This window comes from Phoxinus phoxinus, assembly GCF_949152265.1.
Source record: "Phoxinus phoxinus genome assembly, chromosome: 7".
Classification (NCBI taxonomy): Eukaryota; Metazoa; Chordata; class Actinopteri; order Cypriniformes; family Leuciscidae; genus Phoxinus; species Phoxinus phoxinus.
Genome location: NC_136882.1, coordinates 15966147 through 15989109, shown reverse-complemented (window position 1 = coordinate 15989109; position 22963 = coordinate 15966147). Strand labels below are relative to the sequence as shown.

Below are 22963 nucleotides of genomic sequence, written 5' to 3'. Positions count from 1 at the left end.
TTCCTTTAAGGTGACCAACCATAAACCCACTGAACACTTTCTTGGAATTGCACATTCCTACAACCTCTAACTGTTATTAGCAAAGTGCTGGCCGTACTTATGGCTTTCGATTTCTATATTCAAAGTGCAAGTGATAATTCATTTTTTTCCCTCTCAATTTCAAGGATCATTTGCCGAGAGCAGAGAGCATCCAGTATTCCTCACAGTGATGGCGCAGCCGGTTGCTATGGTGAGAGTCTGGTGTAAGACGTGGTAGAGGAGTCGTGCTGAGAGGAAGTGACCCTATCAACCCTCCTTACTGTCCGTCTGTGCTCTGAATGTGTTTCGGGGGATTTTTGACTCTCTTGCAAAATCCTTTGTTTAAAGAGATTGCAAACAAAGATCTACAACTATGTGTCTAACTAAAGAATACAAACAATCGAATTCAAGTAGATTTAGAACATATTATAACAAAGATTACAGCATTTCCAAAACACCAGAATGCATGAACTAATATATGACATCCGACAGAACGAAAGCATGTAAGTTTGAAAATTTTGAAAAAACCTGCCAAATTGTGAAAAAAAACTTTTGTAATGGAATGTGGAAATGCTGTAAGTTTTTCGAAGTTATTATTGGAGTTCCTTTTACGATAAAATACATTTTAATCATTCTAAATGAAAATTTCAAGTTTAATTCATACTAAAAAACAGAACAAAATGTTAACTTGTATGAGGTAAGAGGAACACATGCCTCCACTCATCTAGACATAGTAGAGATATTCCATGCATAGGCTACTCCAAAAATAGTGTCTTTACTGTTACTGCTCTCATAAAAACATTTGTGTTCCATGTAGAATTTTAAACGTACCTTGAATTTCTAACAAGAAATATTATAGCAAAATGTCAGATATATAGTGCTCCTGTTTTACGCTATGTCTGTTCGACACACACGCACGTACCGACGTTCCTTCATCGAAGTCGGATACGTTTCACGGAGAATCGCGTGGCATTGACTGTAAAAATGCCACGGTAAAAAACAGTTGATTGGTTAGCGGTAAGATTCCTTATTATTTACAGTGAATAACTGTAGTAGATCTAAGCTTACATTTCATAATACTGTTACATTTAAAAGAAAAAGTCATTGCATTATTTACAGTGAAAAAAACTTAAATTGACCCAGAATTCCCTGTGTGACACTTCACATATGATGTATTTTTGTTGAAATAATAGTTTCTTCATATATTTTTTTTTCTAATCAGTTACTGTTTTTATATACAGTTACATTAGGGTTTTAAAAGTGTAATTTATGTTTATTGCATTGTTTAGTGTTACTATGATGGAGTTTAGTATTTGAGTGAATGACGTGTGCACACCTTCTATATATTTACTTCATCTTGTGGAAAAGCTGCTTTTGATTCTCTTTGATTCATCATGTGACTTTCTTATCACCCCCTGTTTTTGGTGGTTGTCTGTATTAGGTACAAAACAGATATTAGTACTTTGTTAGGTTGGAATATTAACATTATATCAGTTAACAAACTAAGTTTTTTACTGTAAATTTAAGTTAAATTTGTAAAACCTCAAATCTAGCTACCGTATTTTTTACTGTAAATTTCTGGATCGCCACACACACCACCATGGTCCTGTCTAAAGAGTGTGTGTTGCTGTTGTACAAGAACAGAGAGTGTATCAGAAGTGTCGATCAGAGGTATTGAAGGCCGGGGTGTGTGTCTTCAGAAGAGCTCTGGGATTCAGAGGAGGCTGGCGAGAGAGTCTCTAATCCCAGACTGGCTCATTAGTCATCTCTCTCCTTGATTAATGCATGTGTTTGTTTGTGTTGTGTGAGCCCTTCCCCTCTGCTTTCTGAAGCTGCTTAATGAATAATCATTTTATATGCAAGTGCCACAAAGCCTTGATCTTCTCAATGAGGAGCAGGAAAATTGGAATGTTAGCTAATGATATGATAAGAGGAAGAGAAAGAGAAAGAGAGAGAGAGAGAGAAAAATAGAACAGATTAAACAACAAAAACAACAACATGTACAGTACAGTGGGGTCTAAAAGTATAAGACCTCAACAGAAATCTAGGATTCTTCAATTCAAACCTGGAGATAAATACAAAAGAAATTGTATGATGTAAAATGAAGGAGAAACTATATACTGTAGATTCTGAACTTTTCCTAGATCACTAGTGATGTCTAGATGGTCAGATGTTCATTTCCACTGAAGCACAAACTGCTCTTTGGATCATTCTCAAATCAGGCAGGAGAACATGATCATCGGGTGTATTATATATACATCCAGGGGTTAAAGTGAACTGTGTTCCGGCACCTCAGATAAATAAGTAAATTCAATAAATAAGTAGATTCATTAATATCAATGATAGCGCGATGGTAGGCTATTGTTAAAAACAATGCAGCGTCAAATTGCAGCCAATTCCACCAACTGCGGTAAACGTAGCCTATCATTTTTATTATTTAAAATGACTTTTAACATTTAAAAACGGACGTCTTCAAATTCTAAAGCTTCTAGAAGGTTCCTATTGGTAATACTGACTTTCCTGGTAGCCTTGAGTAAATTAACTTGTCTCAGAAAATGATTAATAAAACATATAGATATCAGTTGAGCCTATGTTTACTTTCTTCACTGACACAGACGAAAATGAAAAGACATCCGTCAAAGTTCAGCTTTAGGAGGGGAAGAAATAGGGCAGGATAAGGAGACTGAGAGAAAAAGAAAGATGGAGATGAGGAGAAAGCAGGTATTGACAAATAATCTAATGCCCACTGACATGATTTTAAAGCTATTTCTTATCCATTTTTTTTTTTGGGGGGGGGGGGGGGGGGGGGCTTTTAAGTCTTAAATTGCACATATGTAGGTCTGAGAAATCCAAATTTTTTACATAGTATCATAGTATCGTCATCATATCAGTGTAAATGTAGATGGACCAAAATAAAACTATTAAAATATCAAGTAAATAAGTATTGTGATACTTGGTGCCACAGTGACACTTTTGTCGTAAAAAGTATTGCTATACCACGATACTCAATATGTTGTCTTATGGTGAGTAATTTTTCCCTGTTGCACCTACACAAAGTTTGAGGGTTCCCCCACCTGCCAAATCCCACTTTAACCACTGTATGCACCAATGTATCATATATACATTCATTTTTCAATTCAACTTTCTACTTAAATTGTTATGCTAATAATATTCACATTTGTAGAGGCAGTTATGTTATTAAACTAAAAAAAGAATGTAAAAAATATAATAATTTTGACTAGGTGTCACATTTTTGGATCCGACAATATATACACTACCATTCAAAAGTTCGGGGTCGATACAAAGTTTTTGTCTCTTATGCACACCAAGGCTGTATTTCCTTTGATGCTGAATTTTGCTGAACATGCTGAACATCAGTCTTCATGTCACATGATCATTCAGAAATCATTCTAATATACTAATTTGCTGCTTAAGAAACCGTTCTTATTATTATCAAGTTTTAAACTGATGCTTCATATTTTTGTGGAAACTTTTTTTCAGGATACTTTGATGAATAGAAAGTGTAAAAAGCATTTATTTAAAATGGAAATCAATTTGGTAGTATTATAAATGGCTTTACTTTCACTTTTGATCAATTCAATGTATCCTAAAAATAAAAGTATACAATTCTTAAAAAAATAAAAATAAATAAGAATAAAAATATATAAGACACACACACACACACACACACGTGCGCACACATACACACACACACACACACAGAGAGAGAGAGAGAGAGACTACTTACTTGACACCAAAAGGGCCAGATTTGTTGTTGCCGGTTTCCTTGGCTGTAAAGTCCATGTCAGTCTGTACGTGCATCCCCTACAAAAACAGGTCAAAAGTACAGAAAAAATTAGAAACTGCAAGAAAAAGAAAGTAAAATTACAATAAAACTGCATAATCCAAACAAATATGCACAATTATTAACATTAATAGGATGACTCACAAGGTTACACTTTATTTTAAGGTGTCCGTGTCACAGTGTAATGAGGGCCTAAAACTAACACTCGTCAAGCGCCAAATGAGAGGAAAATACAGATGGCGAGTATATGAAATTGTGTCAAAGTAAGCAAACACGAACAACGCTCGGGACAGATGACGGGCCAGTGCTGCATCATCACAAAAACACAAGAAGATACAAAAGGGAACTCCATTTGTTTCACGTGTCCAGAAATCCATGTCTCAGAAAGCACACACGAATACTGAATTGAGCTCTTCTTCACGCCATCTTGCGCTAAAATTATGTTAAAATTCCCGTAACAAAGTAATGCATGCCTTAAGTGAATGTAAATAGATCTTAAAGTGACAGCAGCCTATTCCTAAAATTTAATATAAAATTCTATAAATCAACAAAAGACAAAGAAAAATAACTCGCTGCTCTTTACTGAACAACTTTTGTAAATTTATTGAGGTTTTAAAAATATTTATAGCCGGTAAATTTTCCTGTCACCGGCCATTGGTCAAGTTAGTTTTAAGCCCTGAGTGTATTTATACATTTAAGTACTCAGTAATATTAATGAACTATACTTGCTATAGGGTTAGGTTTAGGATAAGGGTTTTGTTTAGAGTTATCTGCATGTACTAATGCATCATTTACTGTTATTACAATGTTAAAGTGCATGTAACGTGTAACAAGGACACTGTAAAATAAAGTGTTACCCAACGTAAATGCATAAACAAGCAGAAGTCTAATTTCAGTATATGTTTTTAAAAGTTAACAAAAACTATTAAACTATTACAAAGATTAAGCTTAAACTATTTCAGCTTTGCACATCTTAAAAATTCTAAGCATATGGTGGGAGATGTGACTAGACAACAAATATGTCTGTTTGATGCACATCCACAGAACTACATTTAAAAAGCACAGATGGGATGCAAGAACACATACTTTATGAAAACCCCTAAAACAACACTTACAAAGAACATAAAGCAGGAAAATACATTTAATGGTAAAATAAACAGGCAATAAATGCAAATGCTAGCTAATGACGACCGAAACGAGTCTCCTTTATATCTCCCTGTGAAAAAGTGTCACATAATAGGACGTTATTTTACTTGCCAACCGGTTGCAAAGGCTCAAGGGAGGAATTTCGTCTGACAGAAATGACTGCTGATTTGAGCATTAAAAGACCATTAGAGCGGATGTGCCAGAACTGATGAATTTCTCTCAAGAAAAACACCAAATTTATCTCATGTCAGGATTTGAGAATGATCATTAGTCATGTAGCTGCTTTTACGAGTGTGTGTGTGTCGCATTGTGTTTGACAGTAATTACAAATTAATATGTACCACATATGTGTGTAAATGCGGTGTGTAACAGGATAATGACTTGCACAAGGAATATCAACATGTGTGTGTCCAATGAAATGCAATAATTAATTGTATGTGGCATTTCAGGCTTCACTTGGATGGCTATGTTTATACCGAAGACATCATTTAGCAGATGTTGTGCCAAGCTTATCTGATTTTGTGCACACCGACGTAGGCATTAATGAGAACAACTGTAACAAACGGTGTGAAAATGTTGCTTTAATCAAGCGAGAGGGGTCTACTGACCACAGTAGTAATATATAGTATGTAGTTTTGGGCCCGGGACCGCGGGGGTGACGTCCGTAGGGAGGGCCGGTCACTCAGATGTATCGAGCAGCAGAAATGCATCATGCTGCCCTTCAGCTCTGACAGAAAGTGTGGCAGGGGTCAGCATGAGCAGAAAGCCCTAATGTACTTGCCTGTAACCTCTGACCCCATTAGCACCTGTCAATCAAACCCCTGCCTCTCAAAATGGTCCTTTAGAAAGCTAAAAGTGTGATTTAAGGAACGAGGTCAGAAGCTTTGAGAAGAAAGGAGCAGGACGTTTAATATACCATGCGGGCGGTCCGGTAGCGCTTCATTTTCTTTCAATAGCCAGAATTATCTGTATATAGGTGTGAGTCATAAACTAAAAGAGTATTTTGAAATAAAAGTGTCCTTTTGTGATAATATTGTATCATTACTTTGGGCGCATGTATCACTATTTTTGATGGGTGCATTTAAATAACATCATATTTTCAAAGATAATTTCCAAGTTAATTAAGAAGCAGATTGTATAAATCTACAGAAACATTTCTCAAACTCTCTTGAGCATTTGCTGCTATATTAGTCAGGATCCATGTATGATATTGAGATACAGTAGAACGCAATATCAAATATCACGGCACGCTTTTTTAATGTGGTACACAGCCCTACTTTGAAGTATTAGAGACTGAAATATTAGCCAACTGTACCTGCATGTCTGCATAGATTACTCAAGTAAATATTTAAATACCAAGCTACATTAAAATATTAAATTCTGTGAACAATTAACTTTGCTATCAATAAACTGTATTAAGATCCATTCACACCAAGAACATGTTCATTCAAGTGCTGCGGTTGTGTTTCAATGTTAAATGTTAATGTTTTTATCATTTATCAGCTGAAAAAAAAAATTGTTCTTAAAGTTATTCCAACAATATCGGTGTCGTTATTGATAAAGTTGTGATGTAGACTCGGCTATTATTTAGAGCAAATTTAGCTCTAGTTTGAGATATGAGCCATTTTTTTTTAAACTTAATGGTTAAAGTTAGCATTATACAGTAGTACCATCCTTGATGTGAATAGAATTTTAAATAGTTCTACCGACGTTTATTTACCCTCCCTCATGCCATTCCAACTTTAGTTCACACTTTCGTTTCATTCAATCCAAACTATCATTTGGACTCTCTTATATTCACAAAACAAAACTCAATTGCCAACCTCATTTTTCAGGGTTTCCTATGCAAACAGGTACATTAACATCTAAATATCTTAAAGGAACAATAGCAAAAAACAGAACATTTAATCCTAAGACTCAATAAAAAGGAAGAATGGTGGATTTCTAAAACCGATTTATAACATTGCAAGTACCGGTATACTTCAGGCAAAAGTATAAAATTTCAGATTTAAGACCGCTAAAGCATCAAGATGATCAGGTACCAGCTGTAAAACCAGCGAGAGGCTTGGTATTCCCAGTAAAAAGGATGTAGGCTTGAATGTCTTTTCTACTTTACCATACGGCCTTTGTAAGAAACACTGTTTGAAAATGGAGCTTAAGGCACTACATAAACTACTGCATGTTAAATGTGTCTTCAAGTGCCAACCCAGGCAGTGAAGAGACTACAAGCGTTAACTCTTCATCATCCTGAAAGCTGACATAACCAGCATGTGCAGTTATGTCAAAACGCCTACTTTCATAAACGAGGCACTGCAAACAATTAACCGAACAGTGACAACTGATGGCTTGTTCCCTTGTTAATACACACACAAAACATATTTTTAATGGGCACGCAGAAGGTACATAAACACCCACCACAAAAAAAGAAAGAAAATGAAAACAAGAGTGAGTCTGTGATTCATTCTCCTCTCATTTTTAATGATTAGTTTGTGCCGTTGGAGTCACGGTTTGGTGCCGTTGCTAATTAAAGAACAAAAGCATTAATCTAGCGGCTGACTGATGATCTGATGAGCATGTCACCGGTTTTATTTGCTCGTAGTGCCTGATCTCCTCACGCTGACCCTTGTCTAATGAATAACACGGATGGAGCTGGCAGTAATGGAACGGTGCCGAACAAAGAGACCGCGACAGCCTTGATAGAGCCAAAACACACTGGAGGGTATGATGGGATACGTACCACATGCTGAGAGGGTTATGAGAGTTTGCTTGTCTATATATAGGTGTTTCATCGTTTTAACCAAGGCAAGCATCACATTCCGGTCTTCTAAATGAAGACATCTGTTCCAATTACTAGTTCAAGCTGATGATGGTTATCAGCCTATGAGAAGCACCGTTTCAAATGTACTTTTACATTACACTCAATGCAGGACTGTTGGGCTTCAGCATTTAATATCTGGACGAGATGTACAACTACATGAATAGCATTTGGGAAAAACAATGCGGATGTGCTGAAAATCAAACCAAACATGGAATTTGTCATAAGGAAAAAATATGGACTGACAAAAACATGCCATGGTGTTACCATGTTTTTGGATATTCTACCCTGATGTTCTTTGAAATGCCCTGGCGTACCATCCAAAGTAAACATTCAAGGGATGGTATGCCCTTTTCACAAAATGTAAAAGAAGTCTCTGATGTCCCCAGAGTGTGTATGTTGAAGTTTTAGCTCAAAATACGCCACAGATCATTTTTTTAAAGCATGTTAAAATTGTCTTTTTTTGAGGGTGAGCAAAAAATGTGTAGTTTTATGTGTGTCTCTTTAAATGCAAATGAGCTGCTGCTCCCGGCATAGGGGGCGGAGCTTCAACAGCTCGTTTCTCAGCAGAGCCGTATAGAGCCCTTTGTTGCGAGGCGGGGTTTATGCCAATTTTTGGGTTCTTGATGTCACAAACCGAGGAGGAATATCGTGTAGTCACTATCAGCCGTTTGCTGTAGTCCTTAAAAAGAGATTTCTGTAAAAGCAAATATCTCTCTTTGCTTTCAACTTTTAGCATTGTAACTTTGCAGATGTTGTTTATGCTCAAACAACAACATTACACACCAACTAAAGTTAGAAAAGTGAAATCATAATCAACCACCCCTTTAAAGAGATAATTTACCCACAAATCATTGTTGGTCCAAACGCATAAGACTTTGCATCTTCAAAATACAAGTAAATTATATTTTTAATGGAACCTGAGAGATGTCTGTCCCTCCATTAAACATCAATTACACCAAAACTTTCAAAAGGTTCAAAGTTTCACCAAAAACTTCAAAAGGTTCATACATGATAGAAGTAAGCCACATGAATCAAGTGGTTTAATTCAAGTGTTCTGAAGAGATACAATAATTTAGGAACAGATTTTATTTAGACTTTTGTCATAGATAACATTAATCAATGCAGATACATAGAGAACATCAAATATGGTAAACAAGCTCAAAAATGCTGGCTTGAAGAAGTGCTTGACAAGCTCAATTTGGATTCATTTTACTATGGTATTGTATAAACGTTGTGAAGGATCAAAGTTTTGGGGGAATGGCCTTCACTATATATGTGAATAAAAGCCCAAATTAAATCTGTTCATCGTCAGATTTTATTTTTTTGGGTGAACTATCCCTTTAAGTTCTATTGAAGTAGCATGGTATCTAACCATCATCATAGTGCCACGTTATTGCCGCATAACAATCTCAGTCTGTTCCTGACACAAAGCTATCAATTGGCTTCAAAACATTTTGATATTGACCACATTTATAGTGTTTTTCTGTCCATTTTGGAGTTGGTAAGTACACTTTCATTGTATGCAAGTTTCACAGAAGAAAACAAATACAGATAATATAACAATGACAAGATAATCAAGTAATAGTGAGTGAAAACATTTTAATTTCAGGTGAACTATTCCTTTAAAAGACACAAATTATTTAAACCTTATTCAGTGAGACAAAGAATAGTCAAGGATCGAAGTTTACACGCTTTGTCTGTTTTTTTCCGCATTGACACAGCAGGTGGACCATGAGCAAAGGCGGAAACAACCTCTGTCAACAATATTCAACCCTCACAGGAAGTGTGGTGTTATTTACCATCAAACACACACTCAAACTTCCCCCACAGGAAGAGAGGCATCACAGCTCTAACAAGTGATACATTTAAAGTATCACTTCTTGGTGACTATTAAACCCAGGGGTTCAAGATACAAAAAAATACTCCCAGAGCAATTAGCAATGCACTGAGATCCTCCCGGAGGGCGACTGTTCTAATGATGGCAGGACAGACTAATAAACACGCATGTGACAGATCACAGACCAGAAAAAGCTTAAAGACGACGTGAAACGCAAACAATAGCCTTAAAAAAAAGTTCGGTACCATTTTGGTAAAGGCCAATAAAGGCACTATCACAAAATAAACCTCTTCGGGTTAAAACAAGACTTGATAACCCTGTTGGGGATTATCTTTTAATAATGAACAGCTGACTAACACAGCTCTCTGGAATACTTGCTTATGATCGATCAATCATTGCATTCAGTGACCAGATTTTTCCTAATTATCACAATCATCCATGGCAATACAAGCTTGCTTATCTGGGTAAATGAAGGTGCTAATTTCATGTCTGATACAATATACATAAACATAACTGCTGCCATTTTGCACTTCGGTTATTGATTGTAGTGGTAATGACTAATATTACTGTAATATTGTATGTTTTTTTTATATTCCAAGACAGTAAGTCATCCAGGTGTGGAACAACATGAAGGTGAGTAAATGGCAAAATAGTGCATTACAAAATCTGCCAAGCAACAAGAAACACTGCAACAATACCACATTAGTATTAATTAATAACAGTATATAGTAATATTTATTTTTTGGGTGAACAATCCCTATAGATAATATACAACCGATTTAATAACTCAAATCAATAATTTTGTGTCAACATATTTATTTAGCAAGTAATAGCCATTTAATAAGCAGGATAATGTAAAGTCAGTCGAATACTGTTGCAAAATAAATCCCTCTCCTGATCACTCTGCCGCAGTTTACAGTATTTAGCTATATGAAAGGCTGCGACTGAACATTATCACTTACAGTCTTGACAAAACAAGTATTTTCCGAAAAATAAAAATCAGTGGGAAGTCTCTAAGGGTTTAAGGCTGGGTAAAGTATTTGATATTTAGTGGTGATTAAACTTCCATTAGTTATAGTCAACCACCTAAATACTGGAATAAAATGGCAATAATTATCCAAAAGAATTGTTGCGTCCAAACTAATTACATCTCAAAATCACTTAAAATAATGGCCTGTGAAAACTCAAAGAGAGTCTGTGGCAAATTCTGGATCACTGACACCCACCAATTTGGCTTTTAAGATCCTTTTAGCACTTCTTTTGTCTTTGGAGAGGGTAGAGTATTTTCTGAAAAGTTTGAAATATCTGCCTGTGCTCTTCAGTGGGAGGTGAGGGCATGCCCAAGGGCCATTGCTCCATCTTTTCCAACCACTTACTTCTGCCGAAAAAGGGCAAGTGACAATCTGAACAATTACACAGGCCTATTACCTCAATCAGGTATAGAGTAGTGTGGACTCTCTCTTTCTCTGCCCATCTTCCTCCCTCTCTAGTGGTTTGCAGTATAGAAGGGTGCAATGCTCAGTGCATTAGTGAGCTCTAACCCTGTCATTTCTCAGACACACTCTCTTATTATGGACACACCGCATGTTCCAACAGCCAAGGAGAAACACTCCGAGAAGACAGGTCTAGCAGAGAAGACGAAAGAGAGAGGTGGAGATGTGTGAGGGACCATGATGAAGAATGGTAGGTCAAAGTGTCGGAAACGCCTCCAAAACCTAGTGAGCGGCCTTTTGGTATTGTGTGCCATTCAGAAAATAACTCTAAATGCCTTTGAAATAACAATTCAGTTCCTGAACAGGGTTATTAGTTAACAAAAAAACATTAAAAAAATGTTATTAGAGAGAACAGTTAAATACACATACTTATGTGTTATAATGTCCGTCGTTGCAAGTAAACAGTCATTTATGTCTTAAGTGAATGTAAACAGTTGAGAAAAAAACACGAGTATTCTGGACCCATGCAGTCGGTCTTAGTGACAGCATCCAAATATACCTGCTGTCATCAATGTTGATCAAACAAACAGCAAAAAAAGATAAAATCTCTCAGTGCTCTTTATTGAATCAAATTTGTAACTTTAATAAGAATAAATGTATTTAAAGTTTTTCAGGTTTCATTTGTGTCTTAATTCTATTTTAGTTTGTTTTCCTATATGCTTGTAATTCATTTCTTTGTTCTTTCGTTAGCACTGGTCTTCAGTAAGCTTGAGTTATTTTTCTTAGGCTAGTTTTACTGTAGTTATTTTGTGACATTGTAAACGAAAGAGAAAAAAAAAATGTTGCGCTTCAAATAGGTAAAAAAAAAAAAAAAAAAACTAGTTCTAGTTCGAGGGATAAAATTGTTCAGGCGGATACTTCAGGCATTACTTCTCCGACTACTCTTGCAAATGCCCAGGGTAATTTTCCATGTTACAATTGTACCTCATGCACTAAATGTGTCAAATGTAAATTGTATACATCTTCATTCACTAAAAACACATGGTTAGACAACTGGTTAGTTGCCAGAGTACATATGTGATCCATATTATCATTGCTCATGTTCACTGGTATGTTGGCAAAACCACATGCGCATTGCACACAAGAATAATTGAACATACAAGTGCCATTTAAAGACAGGATGACATCTCCAATCTATCGTCACTAAGTTTGCCAAACATTCTTTGTCTGACATGAAGTTCCTGGGCATTGAGAGGATAAAAAAAGAGATGATAAAAAAAATTGCTGCAAAGGGAGGCCCTTTGGATCTTAGAACTCAAGAGGGTATGAATGAAGGATTAGAACTGTCCTGCGTTTTCTTTTCTTATGGGGTTTCTTTGTGATGTTTGTCATATTTGTAGTATTTGTATACTTTATTTGCCACACGTGTATATCTGCAATATTCTGTGCCACACATGCTAATTGCCATACTCACTTAGAGTTCAAATTGAGCTAAACTGAATTCAGCCGATTGCCCCTAATTGTTAATATACTAAGAAAAGGGTGAATGTTTGTTGCAATGTGAGCAATGAGCAATATATATATATATATAAAATTAGGGGAAAAAACTATACAACGCCAGATTCGAACCCAGAACCTCTGACATGCTTAACAAAAGTTCTATTCTAATTTGTACTATATAAGGATTAAACTATTGCATTAAAAATGTTTCTATGAATTCCATGTCAATGAATTAAACTCAATGTACTATTAAAATTGCTTTCTTGATATCAATGTTATTTTTTGTTCGTTTCGCCAAGTGTAGTATAAATGCAGATATCAGATATGGGTCACTTTTAAAAGAAGATGTAAGCAGGTCCTCAAAAATATCAGACATAGACAAAAAAAATCAGAATTGGGCATCAAGACCTGCAGTGTAAATGCGGCCTTTCTTCACATTTATTCATAGGTTTTGTCTAATGGGACCAAATACAATAGCCATGCAATATACGGTTTCATTTAGTTTGAGAGAAATCTGTGAATAATGCCTCAGAATCTTATTGCTGAATTAAATTAATGCACATCCACTGAATAGAAAAAACTAACGAACATGACAATGCCAATGATAAAAGCTTCTTATTGAGATTACAGAGATTAGGGCAGACAATAGCAGATTTAACAATAGGTATACATTAAGTCCACATTATCAGCTATATTATCAGCTATACATAGTTTTGACTGCTAGTGAGTGCAATGAACGTTGAACTACAGTGCGAACATGTGAACGTTACAAAGACCATTGAGCTCTATGCTTTCTAAAGACCAAGAAAAATGTTAGTCTGCTGCACAACTGTAAAAGCTACTGCGTGTCTAACACGTGGGCATAGTTTGTTAACTTGGGAATGACATAAACGAGAAGTGAAAATCCCAGTAATGGTCTCCCGCCACGTTTCTTAGGTTTCTTTGTTCAGGTTCTCACTCTTTCTGTCACACACAAACACGTATCTCCTCCAGCTGTACATAAGCCTTCATCAATGAAAAGTGCCAGTTTAATTACACCCAATAGGCTGAAGGAGAAAGAGGGAGAGCGAGAGAGGGAGAAAGCGAGACAGAGAAATTGATGTTAATTGGGGGTTTGTGAATGAGAGGCTGCTGGATTAAAAGCAGAGCCGTTTTAATTTGAGATCATGTATCCCTTTTGAGTGTCATTTTAACGAAGCATGTGAGAGAGCAGAGAGTGTGTGAGAGTTCACAGTACATACAGGAGTGTAAGACAGCGAGAGGCCAAGCTAATCAGGTAGAAGTCAGGCGTTGACGTCACAAACGCAAGAAAACACACTCGCCTAAAGTTTTCATTGGTCATGTCAATCACCGAGTGCCTACACCAAACACTGATACCTAAACCTACCCGTCACTGAAACCTTAACCAATGAAATTGGATGAACTGAACTAGTTTTGGGGGGAAAACACACTCGACCACAAACAGACTGATGTAGGACTCAGCAGTATGACAGGTTTATACCCTGACAGTAATTTGCCAAGTCACATACCGTAGAAGTTTGCAACTTGACACATTAATATAACGCCATTTTATGTATAGTGCTTTTTTACTTCAAATGTGCCTCAGAGTTTATTCCAGATTTTACTCATTGATTTATAATAATTGTATTTTTCTTTGTATCCATCAAGCTCCATATAAAAAATATATATATATTATAAATAATTATATTATTATACTATAAATCGTAATATAAAAATTTTCATCATAACTGGTCATATCTTCCACTCCTACACTGATTTATTTGCATGTTAAGCATTGCATTGTGTCTTTCTGTGTGAGCTGAGGTCAGAATGTCACCTGCGGTCTAGGACTACCACTCCAGTGACATCAACACATTGAATTTCATGGCTGAGATTAACGTGAAACTAATACTACCATATTTCTTCATTCAGGTTTTACACAGTGAAAGGAAGTTGAGATGATATGTGTGGGGATCGACTTTGCCGGTCACTCAGTATTACTGATATTCTAGATCAGCGGTCAGGAACCTTGGGCTCGGGAGTCACGCCTGGCTCTTTGACAAAAATCATGTGGCCCGCCAGGTCTCGCACCCTTTACCAATAATAGACAAAAAAGAATAATTAACACATCAATAGAGATCAGCGTTCTGCAGAAAAAGCAGCCAATTACAATAACTTTGTGTTACCTACCGAAGTTAATGAAATTAACATTTTTGAATAATAATATATTTCAAGTTGTACCGGCCAAAGTGCATGTTCAATGCTGTTCACGAGTGTCACGACAGCAATCTTAGAGATCATGGACTCAGATTGAAGCTGGAAATGGCAAAAACTTTTTTTAAACTGCAGCGAAAATTTCTTTAACGTATTTGACGCGCAAACACTGCGCATTATTCTTAAAGGTGCTCTAAGTGATGTCAGGCCAAAATATTTTTTGTCACATACAGCAAACATCTCCTCACTATCCGCTAGCTGCCTGTCCCCTGAACACACTGTAAAAAAAACGCGGTCTCTGTAGACACCACAGGCTCCACAAACAGCAACAAAAACAAACTGGACTAACCCGTCCACGAAACATAACAAACAGTGTTCCAGCCAATCACTGGCAAGAAGTATTTGAGGGTGGGTCTTGGGGGTTAGTGCGCGTGCACATGAAGGGTGTGAGTGAAGGAGAGAGAGCATCAAGAGGGAAGTTTGAATAATGGCCGACACACGACCAAAGAGACGACGTTCCGTTGATCAACTTACAAAGAAGAGGGAAAAGGATAAAGAACGCGCGAAGTACCGAATTTACATCGGTAAAGCATTCGAAAGATGGCGAGAACTCCACCGGCAGAAGGGCTTCAAGTCCAACGTTCAGGTTGCTCTATTTTTGCTTGACAGGTTGGTAACGTTCTTTTTTTTTCTTTCTAAATTGACGCTTATGTTCGCCAAACCCACACAAGGATATAATTAGCTAGAACTATGCAGTCAGCGTTAACTTTGGTGAATACAACATATGTTAGTAGCAGCTAGCGATCAATCTGTATTGTAAATGATCAATCAAATTAATAGTATGGCGACAATTTATGTGAATGGTTGTTTTTATCCACTGTTTGTTATGAATTTGAATGTTCATTTATTGGAGACGAGATGAGGAGGAGGGAGGGTCTAGCTAGCCTCCGTTTTGTTTGACAATAGTTCGAACGTCAACAAGAAGTGACGTCACCCACGATCGCTTAGAGCACCTTTAAAGTAGGCGACGCCGTCGTGAGCATTTATACTTCTGCGTTTATGTCTGCGTTGCTCTGCAGTTACATCGCTGAAACGCTAGTTGGCGGGGGCGGGTTTTAATGTTCCACTGTGTATAGATTCCTCGTGACTGTTTTGATTTGGCTACTACAAGCAATGGCGACTGAAAGAGAGCGGATCATGTTGGAGCTGGAGCTTATCGAGTTGGAAAAACAGTCAATTTTAGTGAAATTTCTGAATTTACAGAACTTCTGAATTTAAAAATGGCGGGCGGTGCAGAAGAACACGCCGGAAACGCGTAGGAGGAAACGCAATGCTACCAAGCCGACCAATCACAGATCTTGCGGTCCGCGTCGTCGCGACGTGTAGTTACATTTTTGAGGAGGTGCGCGTCAGGGTACAGTGAAGGGTACGGCACACGTCTATGTGTATGCTACGCCGTACCTACTGCGCGCACCCGACGCAGAAGTATAAATTGGCCTTAACTCACTCCCTCTCTCTCCCACTCGCGCTCTCTTTCTCACTCTCTCTCACACACACACACACACAAAGAGGATTTATATGACCCAGGTGATAACTTAACCTCACAGTGGAAGCACTGCACAATTAATTCCATATTTCAACTTATTTATTGTTTGTTGCATATTTGACCCTAATAAATGTACTATTATTGAAATATTTTTTTTAATTATATATAAGTTTTTATTATTGTTATTATTATTTTGCTGTGGCTCTTTTGGAAAAATGCATTAACCAAAAATGAAAATGGTCTCTTTAGTAAAAAAAAGGTCCCCGACCCCTGTTCAAGAGAGTGCTGTAAGAGCTGAACCAGTGCTACTAATCCCGCTGGATACAGGAGTGGAAAAGTGGTCATTATCTGGTAAAGTGAGATGGCTTGGTGCTTTGCAATTAAAAAAAAACTGTTGGTGAATTTTTTGCTAGCGGGTAATATCTTTCAAGTAGTTTTCTGAACTTCACTTCTCCCCCTGCCATGTATCAAAAAACTTTTCTTTCTTTTTTTTTATTAAGTTTGTGAGCACATTTGATACATTTAACACTTCCTTGCTGAACAAAAGTACTAATTTCTCAAAAACAAAGCTATAAACTTTGAAGAGTATTATATAAATAAAAAAAGCTGTGGTTGGTCACTTACATGGATAGTTCACCCAAAAATGAAAATGATATTATCATTCACTCACCCTCATGTTCTAAACCTGTATGAGATTCTGTTGAACTCTAAAGTAGATATTTTGAAGAATGTTGGTAGCCAAACAGTTGCTGGTCCCCATTGATTTCCATTGTATGGAAAAATAAATACTATTGAAGTCAATGGTGACCAAAAACTATTTGGTTACCAACATTCTTCAAAATATATTATTTTGTGTCCAACAGAAGAAAGTAACTCATATAGGTTTAGAACAACTTGAGGATTAATAAATTAAAAGAATTTACATTTTTGGGTGAACTATCCCTTTAACATATCAGAGGATCTCTTCCTGTCTAAGTGTGCAGATTTTCACAAAATTTAAGCTTGGATCAGATCTTGGCTATAAAAAAACTGCAATGTGAACCTTTGTGTTATTAATTAACAAAACAAAGCAAAAACTAAAACTGAAGTAACATATAAAGTGTGCTTATCCAGTGGACACTGGACTTATTCTGTGCCACAAAGGTATATGAACCCCAACAAGTGAACACTCTAATCCCAGATGAGAGGCGTGCGGTGCCGGCTGACCCTCCCGGAAACACTGAGCTGGCCAGTGGGACTGCAGGGTGAGGTCCCTGGGTTCACACTCGGACCACCAACATAACAACCAGCAAAGATAAAAACAAATCCACATATCTAATTGGTTCTTAAGGGACTTTAACGTTCTGCGGGTATAAAAATAGACTAGGACACACAGGACAAATATATCCCAGCGGAATCTCTGTCTCTCATGACTAATATCTGTAGAAATATATTCGCAAGTGACAGTTTCCAAGGTTACAAACCTTATCTGCTGTCTCCATCCTCTAGAGTTCTGATTTTAAATTGAAAACTATGATTTTTACAGTGGATTTAGATAATAATGTGAGAAATGACGCTAGATGGTTTGTGGTCCATTTGCTACAGTGCAGGAAGGTGCACAGGAATAGTCTGCAATGAATACTCTTCAAAATAGACTCAGATGACACTTTCGAACTGCACACAAAAGCGGTGAGAGCAGACTGAAACTTTTTTTCTTACAAGATTACAGTTCTAAGTTATTAAACTGGTGGAAAAGTGCTCTACTAGCCTGCCCACACGGCCCAAACCACAGCTTGAAACAAGATTTTCAGAGACGCATTGCTGAGCAAATGTTCCCCAACAATTTACATAAAGCATTTATAAATGGATCTACATAAACATTTGTGGGGGGTTTTAAGGTGTCTGTCTTAGAGTGTCATTATGCATTTAAGTACTGAGTAATAATAATAAACTACATGTACTTACTGTTTTATGTGTTATTGTTTCTGTGCCATGTTTGTAGGCCTTTGTAGTTTTTAATGTTGATTAGTCCCTGATTGTTCCCTTGTGTGTCTTGTTAGTCTCATTAACCCTTGTGTATATATAGCCCTTGTGTTTCTCTTGTGGCTTGTCGATGGTTGAGTCCAAAAACTTAGTCAGCTGACTTGTTGCCTCGCTGCCCTATCAGGCAATGACTTTGCAGGCAGCGTTTGTGCAGAAAGGTACGTCTCGAAAGCGTACAGGTTTAATGATATACAGCAAAATAATAGCGAGCTTTGGTGAAAACTAAGTGAATATTTAATTACTACAGTAGTAATTTCTCACTAGAAATGACATCAGAAGTGGAAACCGTTGGTCAAAAAAAGTACATTTACACACAAACTGACCACCAACCGCAACTGTCAGACACCATCTTTCTTTTTGTAGCCCAACAGTCACCGAATGGAACGCATAGGATTTTGGGATATCAAAGTTATCTCAGGAGACAGGAAGTGAAGTTATTGGATTCGGACGTGCCTTGATGCCTTCCTACCTTGGAATGCATCCTCCAAAGGCAGCATTTGTAAGTATTCGGACTTAGCCGATGTTTGGTGTTTTAAGCGTGTATACCTGATGTATAGGTGAAAATTCTTATTTAGAGAAATTTTCTTCTTTAAAATATATATGAATAGTGCCATCTGAAATTTTCTTCTAGAATGATAATTTTTAACAAGCTCGTATATTTAAGTTCAGTAATTTCACTTAAATGACAATTAATAGGTCATTTTCATTGCCATTACATTTTTTAAAAGAAAATTTCAGATGGCACTTAGAGGCTTTTGCATCTGAACTCTTCATATATACAACTGCCACACTACCATTAAAAAAATTTGGTGGCGGTACGTTTTTTCCTGTGATGACAAAGCTATTTAAGCAGCCATTACTCCAGCCTTCAATATCACATGATCCTTCATTAATCATATTTATTTATCATAAAACATAAATGTCTTTACTATCACATTTGATCGATTTAATGTATCATTGCTGAATACAAGTATGAATTTCTTAAAAAAAAAAAAAAAAAAAAAATCTTACTGACCCCATTTTGTTATTCCCTTTGTTCATTCCAGGCTGGTTAAAAAATAAACCTGTGGTTGGTCACTTTACATGTCAGATGATCTCTTCCTGTCTAAGTGGGCCGATTTTGGCTGTTGCAATGTGGACCTTTATGTTAATAATCAAAAAGTCTAGCAATGCAAGACTACCCTCTCCCACATCAGAACAAGTGCAAACAAGGCGAAACTGTCCAAGCAGCAGCCCACCATCTGGCCCAAATCATGTTTTCCATATTCCACTGCAAAACCTATTATCTATGTGTGTGTCTCAGTGAAGGCGATACGTCTATGAGTTTGTGTGTTTGACAGAAAGAGAGCAGAGAACCTCAATCTCTGATGTGCCACAGGTGCTGTAAGCCCTGCAGGAAATAAAGCTTCTTAAATACAATGAAAACACAGGAGTCAGCCAGCCGGCTGCTAAATGATATACAGGCGATGAAGGGGAGAGATGAAGGAAGCACGGAGCAGCATAAGGGAAAAGGAAACGGGGACGGCCGCAGGTGTGAGGGCACCCAAGAAAAATGCTTTAATGTGTAATGAATATCTAAGGAAGAAGGCCAAAACAACAAAGGGAAGACGACAAAGGTCTCGCGGACAGAGACCGAGGCCGAAGCACTGGAATCAAATTGCAGGAAGGAAGAGTCTCTGTTTGGCAATGTTTGTGGAGCGTTCCGGAACACTGATAGAGGTGTGCGGGCGTGAGCACATTATACTCTTGAGGTTCCGCTGTCCGCTTCACATTCCTGTCGCCGGGGAAGAGCGGGAGTTCCCTTAACCCTGCAGGGAGAGCTGGGGGTGAAAGACGCTCGGGGTCTTCCGACCCCGGAGGAAAGGGATAACCTCATCCATCTTGGTACTGAGGCTTTGTCTGTCAGGTTGTGTTGAAGTTGGGTGTCGTGCCGCAGGTTTCCTGCCCGTCTGAGGGTGTGCAGACAAAACGACCGTTTCTCATCAGACACATAAATTATCTGAAAGCCGCTCAGTGCCACTTGATACTGCAGGAATGCCTCTGCTCTGATCTCGGCTTATAACAGCCATGGAGAACAGAACCCTCAATAAATCATACACAGGAGTCAGACCCACTCAGAGTAACAGAGAAAACACTAATTAATTACCAGCATGCTGTCGGCTACTTAAATCCGTCACTCAACTACTACTACACGTAATGGCCTATTCGTGCAGAGTGCGAAAGTTCAGTTTGACAACATGTTAAAAAGAAAAATATATGATTGTCTATACCCCTTCAGACAGTGTAAAAATATGCTTGGTGAAAAAATAAGGATATCAATCTTATAAAATAAGATATACTGTAAGTCTTGTGAATTATCATCTTGAAACTACACTTGTTAGTGTCCAAACAGCTCCAGTAAGACCCTCAAAGAACAGAATGCTATATTGTTGGCTTTTGGGCAAGGAACACGTCACAAGATCTCACATATAACAATATCTAAATTAAAACTAGAAAAAAATTAAATGATCAAAAAATGTAAATACTGCTAAATATGTTATAAACAAACATTTTAAGAATAATTATAATTAATAGTAATACTATTATGTATTTTTAATATAAAACAACAATAAATAAATCCCTGATATTTCGATATTGCTCAAATTTGGAACAACTTACCTAAAATAAATTTAAGTTGAATCCCAAAAATGTAATTTAGTAATGAAGTAATATTAAGAATAAATATGACAAAAAACTATAATGGTAACACTTTACAATAAGATCTCATTTGTAACATTAGGTAATGTATTAATTAACATGAAATAACAATAGGCAGTTCATTTGTTACAGTATTTATTCATCTTTGTTAATGTTAGTTAATAAAAAAGTCGTTCCATATTAGTTCATAGTGCATTAACTAATGTTAACAAATACAACGTTTGATTTAAATTATGTATTAAACATTGAAATAACTTAGATTGATAAATGCTGTACGTATTGTTCATTCTTAGTTTATGTTAACTAAAGTAGTTAACTAATGTTAACAAATGAAACCTTATTGTAAAGTATTACCATAATAATAGTATATAAATAATCCTAAAATAACACTGGCCAAGATATTAAACACAAACATTTTCCAAACATAGTCTGATGTGTGTCATTTTTGTCCAATCACTCTTGGTGTGAATAGGCCTTAAATCTGACTGAAGGTGCAGAAGAAGAACATTTATATAGCAAAGCCAAACAACAGTATAACATATACATATATATATACATATATATATATATATATATACACACACACACACACACACACACACACACACACTAAAAACCCACAAACAACTGGTTGTAAACCTGTGGTCAGGTACAGAAAAAAGAATAAAGCAAAAAGAAACAAAATAGAAAGACACAAAAAAAATGAAATTCAGAGCGAGAATGAGGACAGACAGAGAGGAGTGAAAGAAAGAGAGGTGAAGTACATTAAAGCCATCCACGATGCTCCAATAAAAGGCTCTGAATGAGCAGAGTGGTAATCATAAAAAACTCCATCTATTCTGAGCCAGTCCATTAAGCAGGCGGGGGGAGAGCGAGACAGTCCATTAAGCAGACCAGGGGGGAGAGAGAGCACGCAAGAGAGAAACAAATGGCCATACTTCACTAACTCCACAAAGCTCCATAAATGCATCCAACACACTGTAGCGATACAGCTCTGCTCAAATGCCATTTCATCAGAACATTGAGGCTATTCTAGATGAGCATTTTATTGAGGGAGAAGGAGGGAAAAAATGACTAAATGAATGAAAATGCAACAAAAGAGGTGGGATGCTTATAAAAGAACACAAAATAGTGAATCGATGTCTTGCTGCTGGTTTTAGTCTGGAAGCCTTAATGGAAACCTTGAGACAAAGACCTTCTGGAAAAACAACCAGCAACAACAACAAAACCCTTCCTCATTAAGAAGAAGTTACAATGCACTGAGAACCTTTTGGTTTAAGTATGTTTTCAGCTGAATATTATTTTAAAGGTGATGTGTGTCTGGCAACAACAACACCAAACACCACTCGTGGCTTAGAAAACACACTTTAGCTTTAACAATATATATTGTAATTACATTGTAACTAAACATTATGTATGCCAATGTTTATATTTGGATAAAAAACAGCTTGCCACACTAAAAAACAGCTTAGACCAGTTTGGTTCCAACTGGTTATTGTGTGTAAATCAGCTTAAATAATGTAGTCACGATGGCTGGATAGCAAAACCCAGCATGAAAACACCTCTTATAAAATCAATAGGGTGCAATGAGGCGCTTTTAACAGCCGTGTGAGTTGGACACCACCTGTATGTCCTGCTTAACTGTTGATGTTTCCAGCACGGCCCATCAGGTTGGAAGTATTTATAGCAGATTGCATTATAGACATGATGGTAATCTATATTAATAGTTGTTAGCTTTTATATTGTTATGTGGTGACGAGATCAGCACTCTCAATGTGTTTTGAGTGTATCATTGCGGGTTTACCATGGCTCTGCCATTCACATCTTCCATCTGAGGAGGTCCAAGAGCAGAATCGCTACTGCTCCGTACTAGTAGAGTACCTGAAAAACAAACATACAATATTAATAAAAACAAATCATTTTGTAT

The 22963-nt window shown here is 36.9% G+C and overlaps 1 protein-coding gene across 6 annotated transcripts in view; it reads right to left on the bottom strand.

The window, feature by feature from the left end:
• The window catches only part of pard3bb (par-3 family cell polarity regulator beta b), a 314850-nt gene that overhangs the window by 208210 nt on the left and 83677 nt on the right, over window positions 1-22963 (bottom strand). For all 6 annotated transcript variants that reach the window (XM_079619492.1, XM_079619489.1, XM_079619490.1 and 3 more), the window contains 2 exons: window positions 22841-22917; window positions 3767-3843 (listed from right to left, as the gene is read on the bottom strand). In XM_079619492.1, the coding sequence (XP_079475618.1) occupies window positions 3767-3843; window positions 22841-22917 (154 nt within the window). The remainder of the gene's footprint in view (window positions 1-3766; window positions 3844-22840; window positions 22918-22963) is intronic.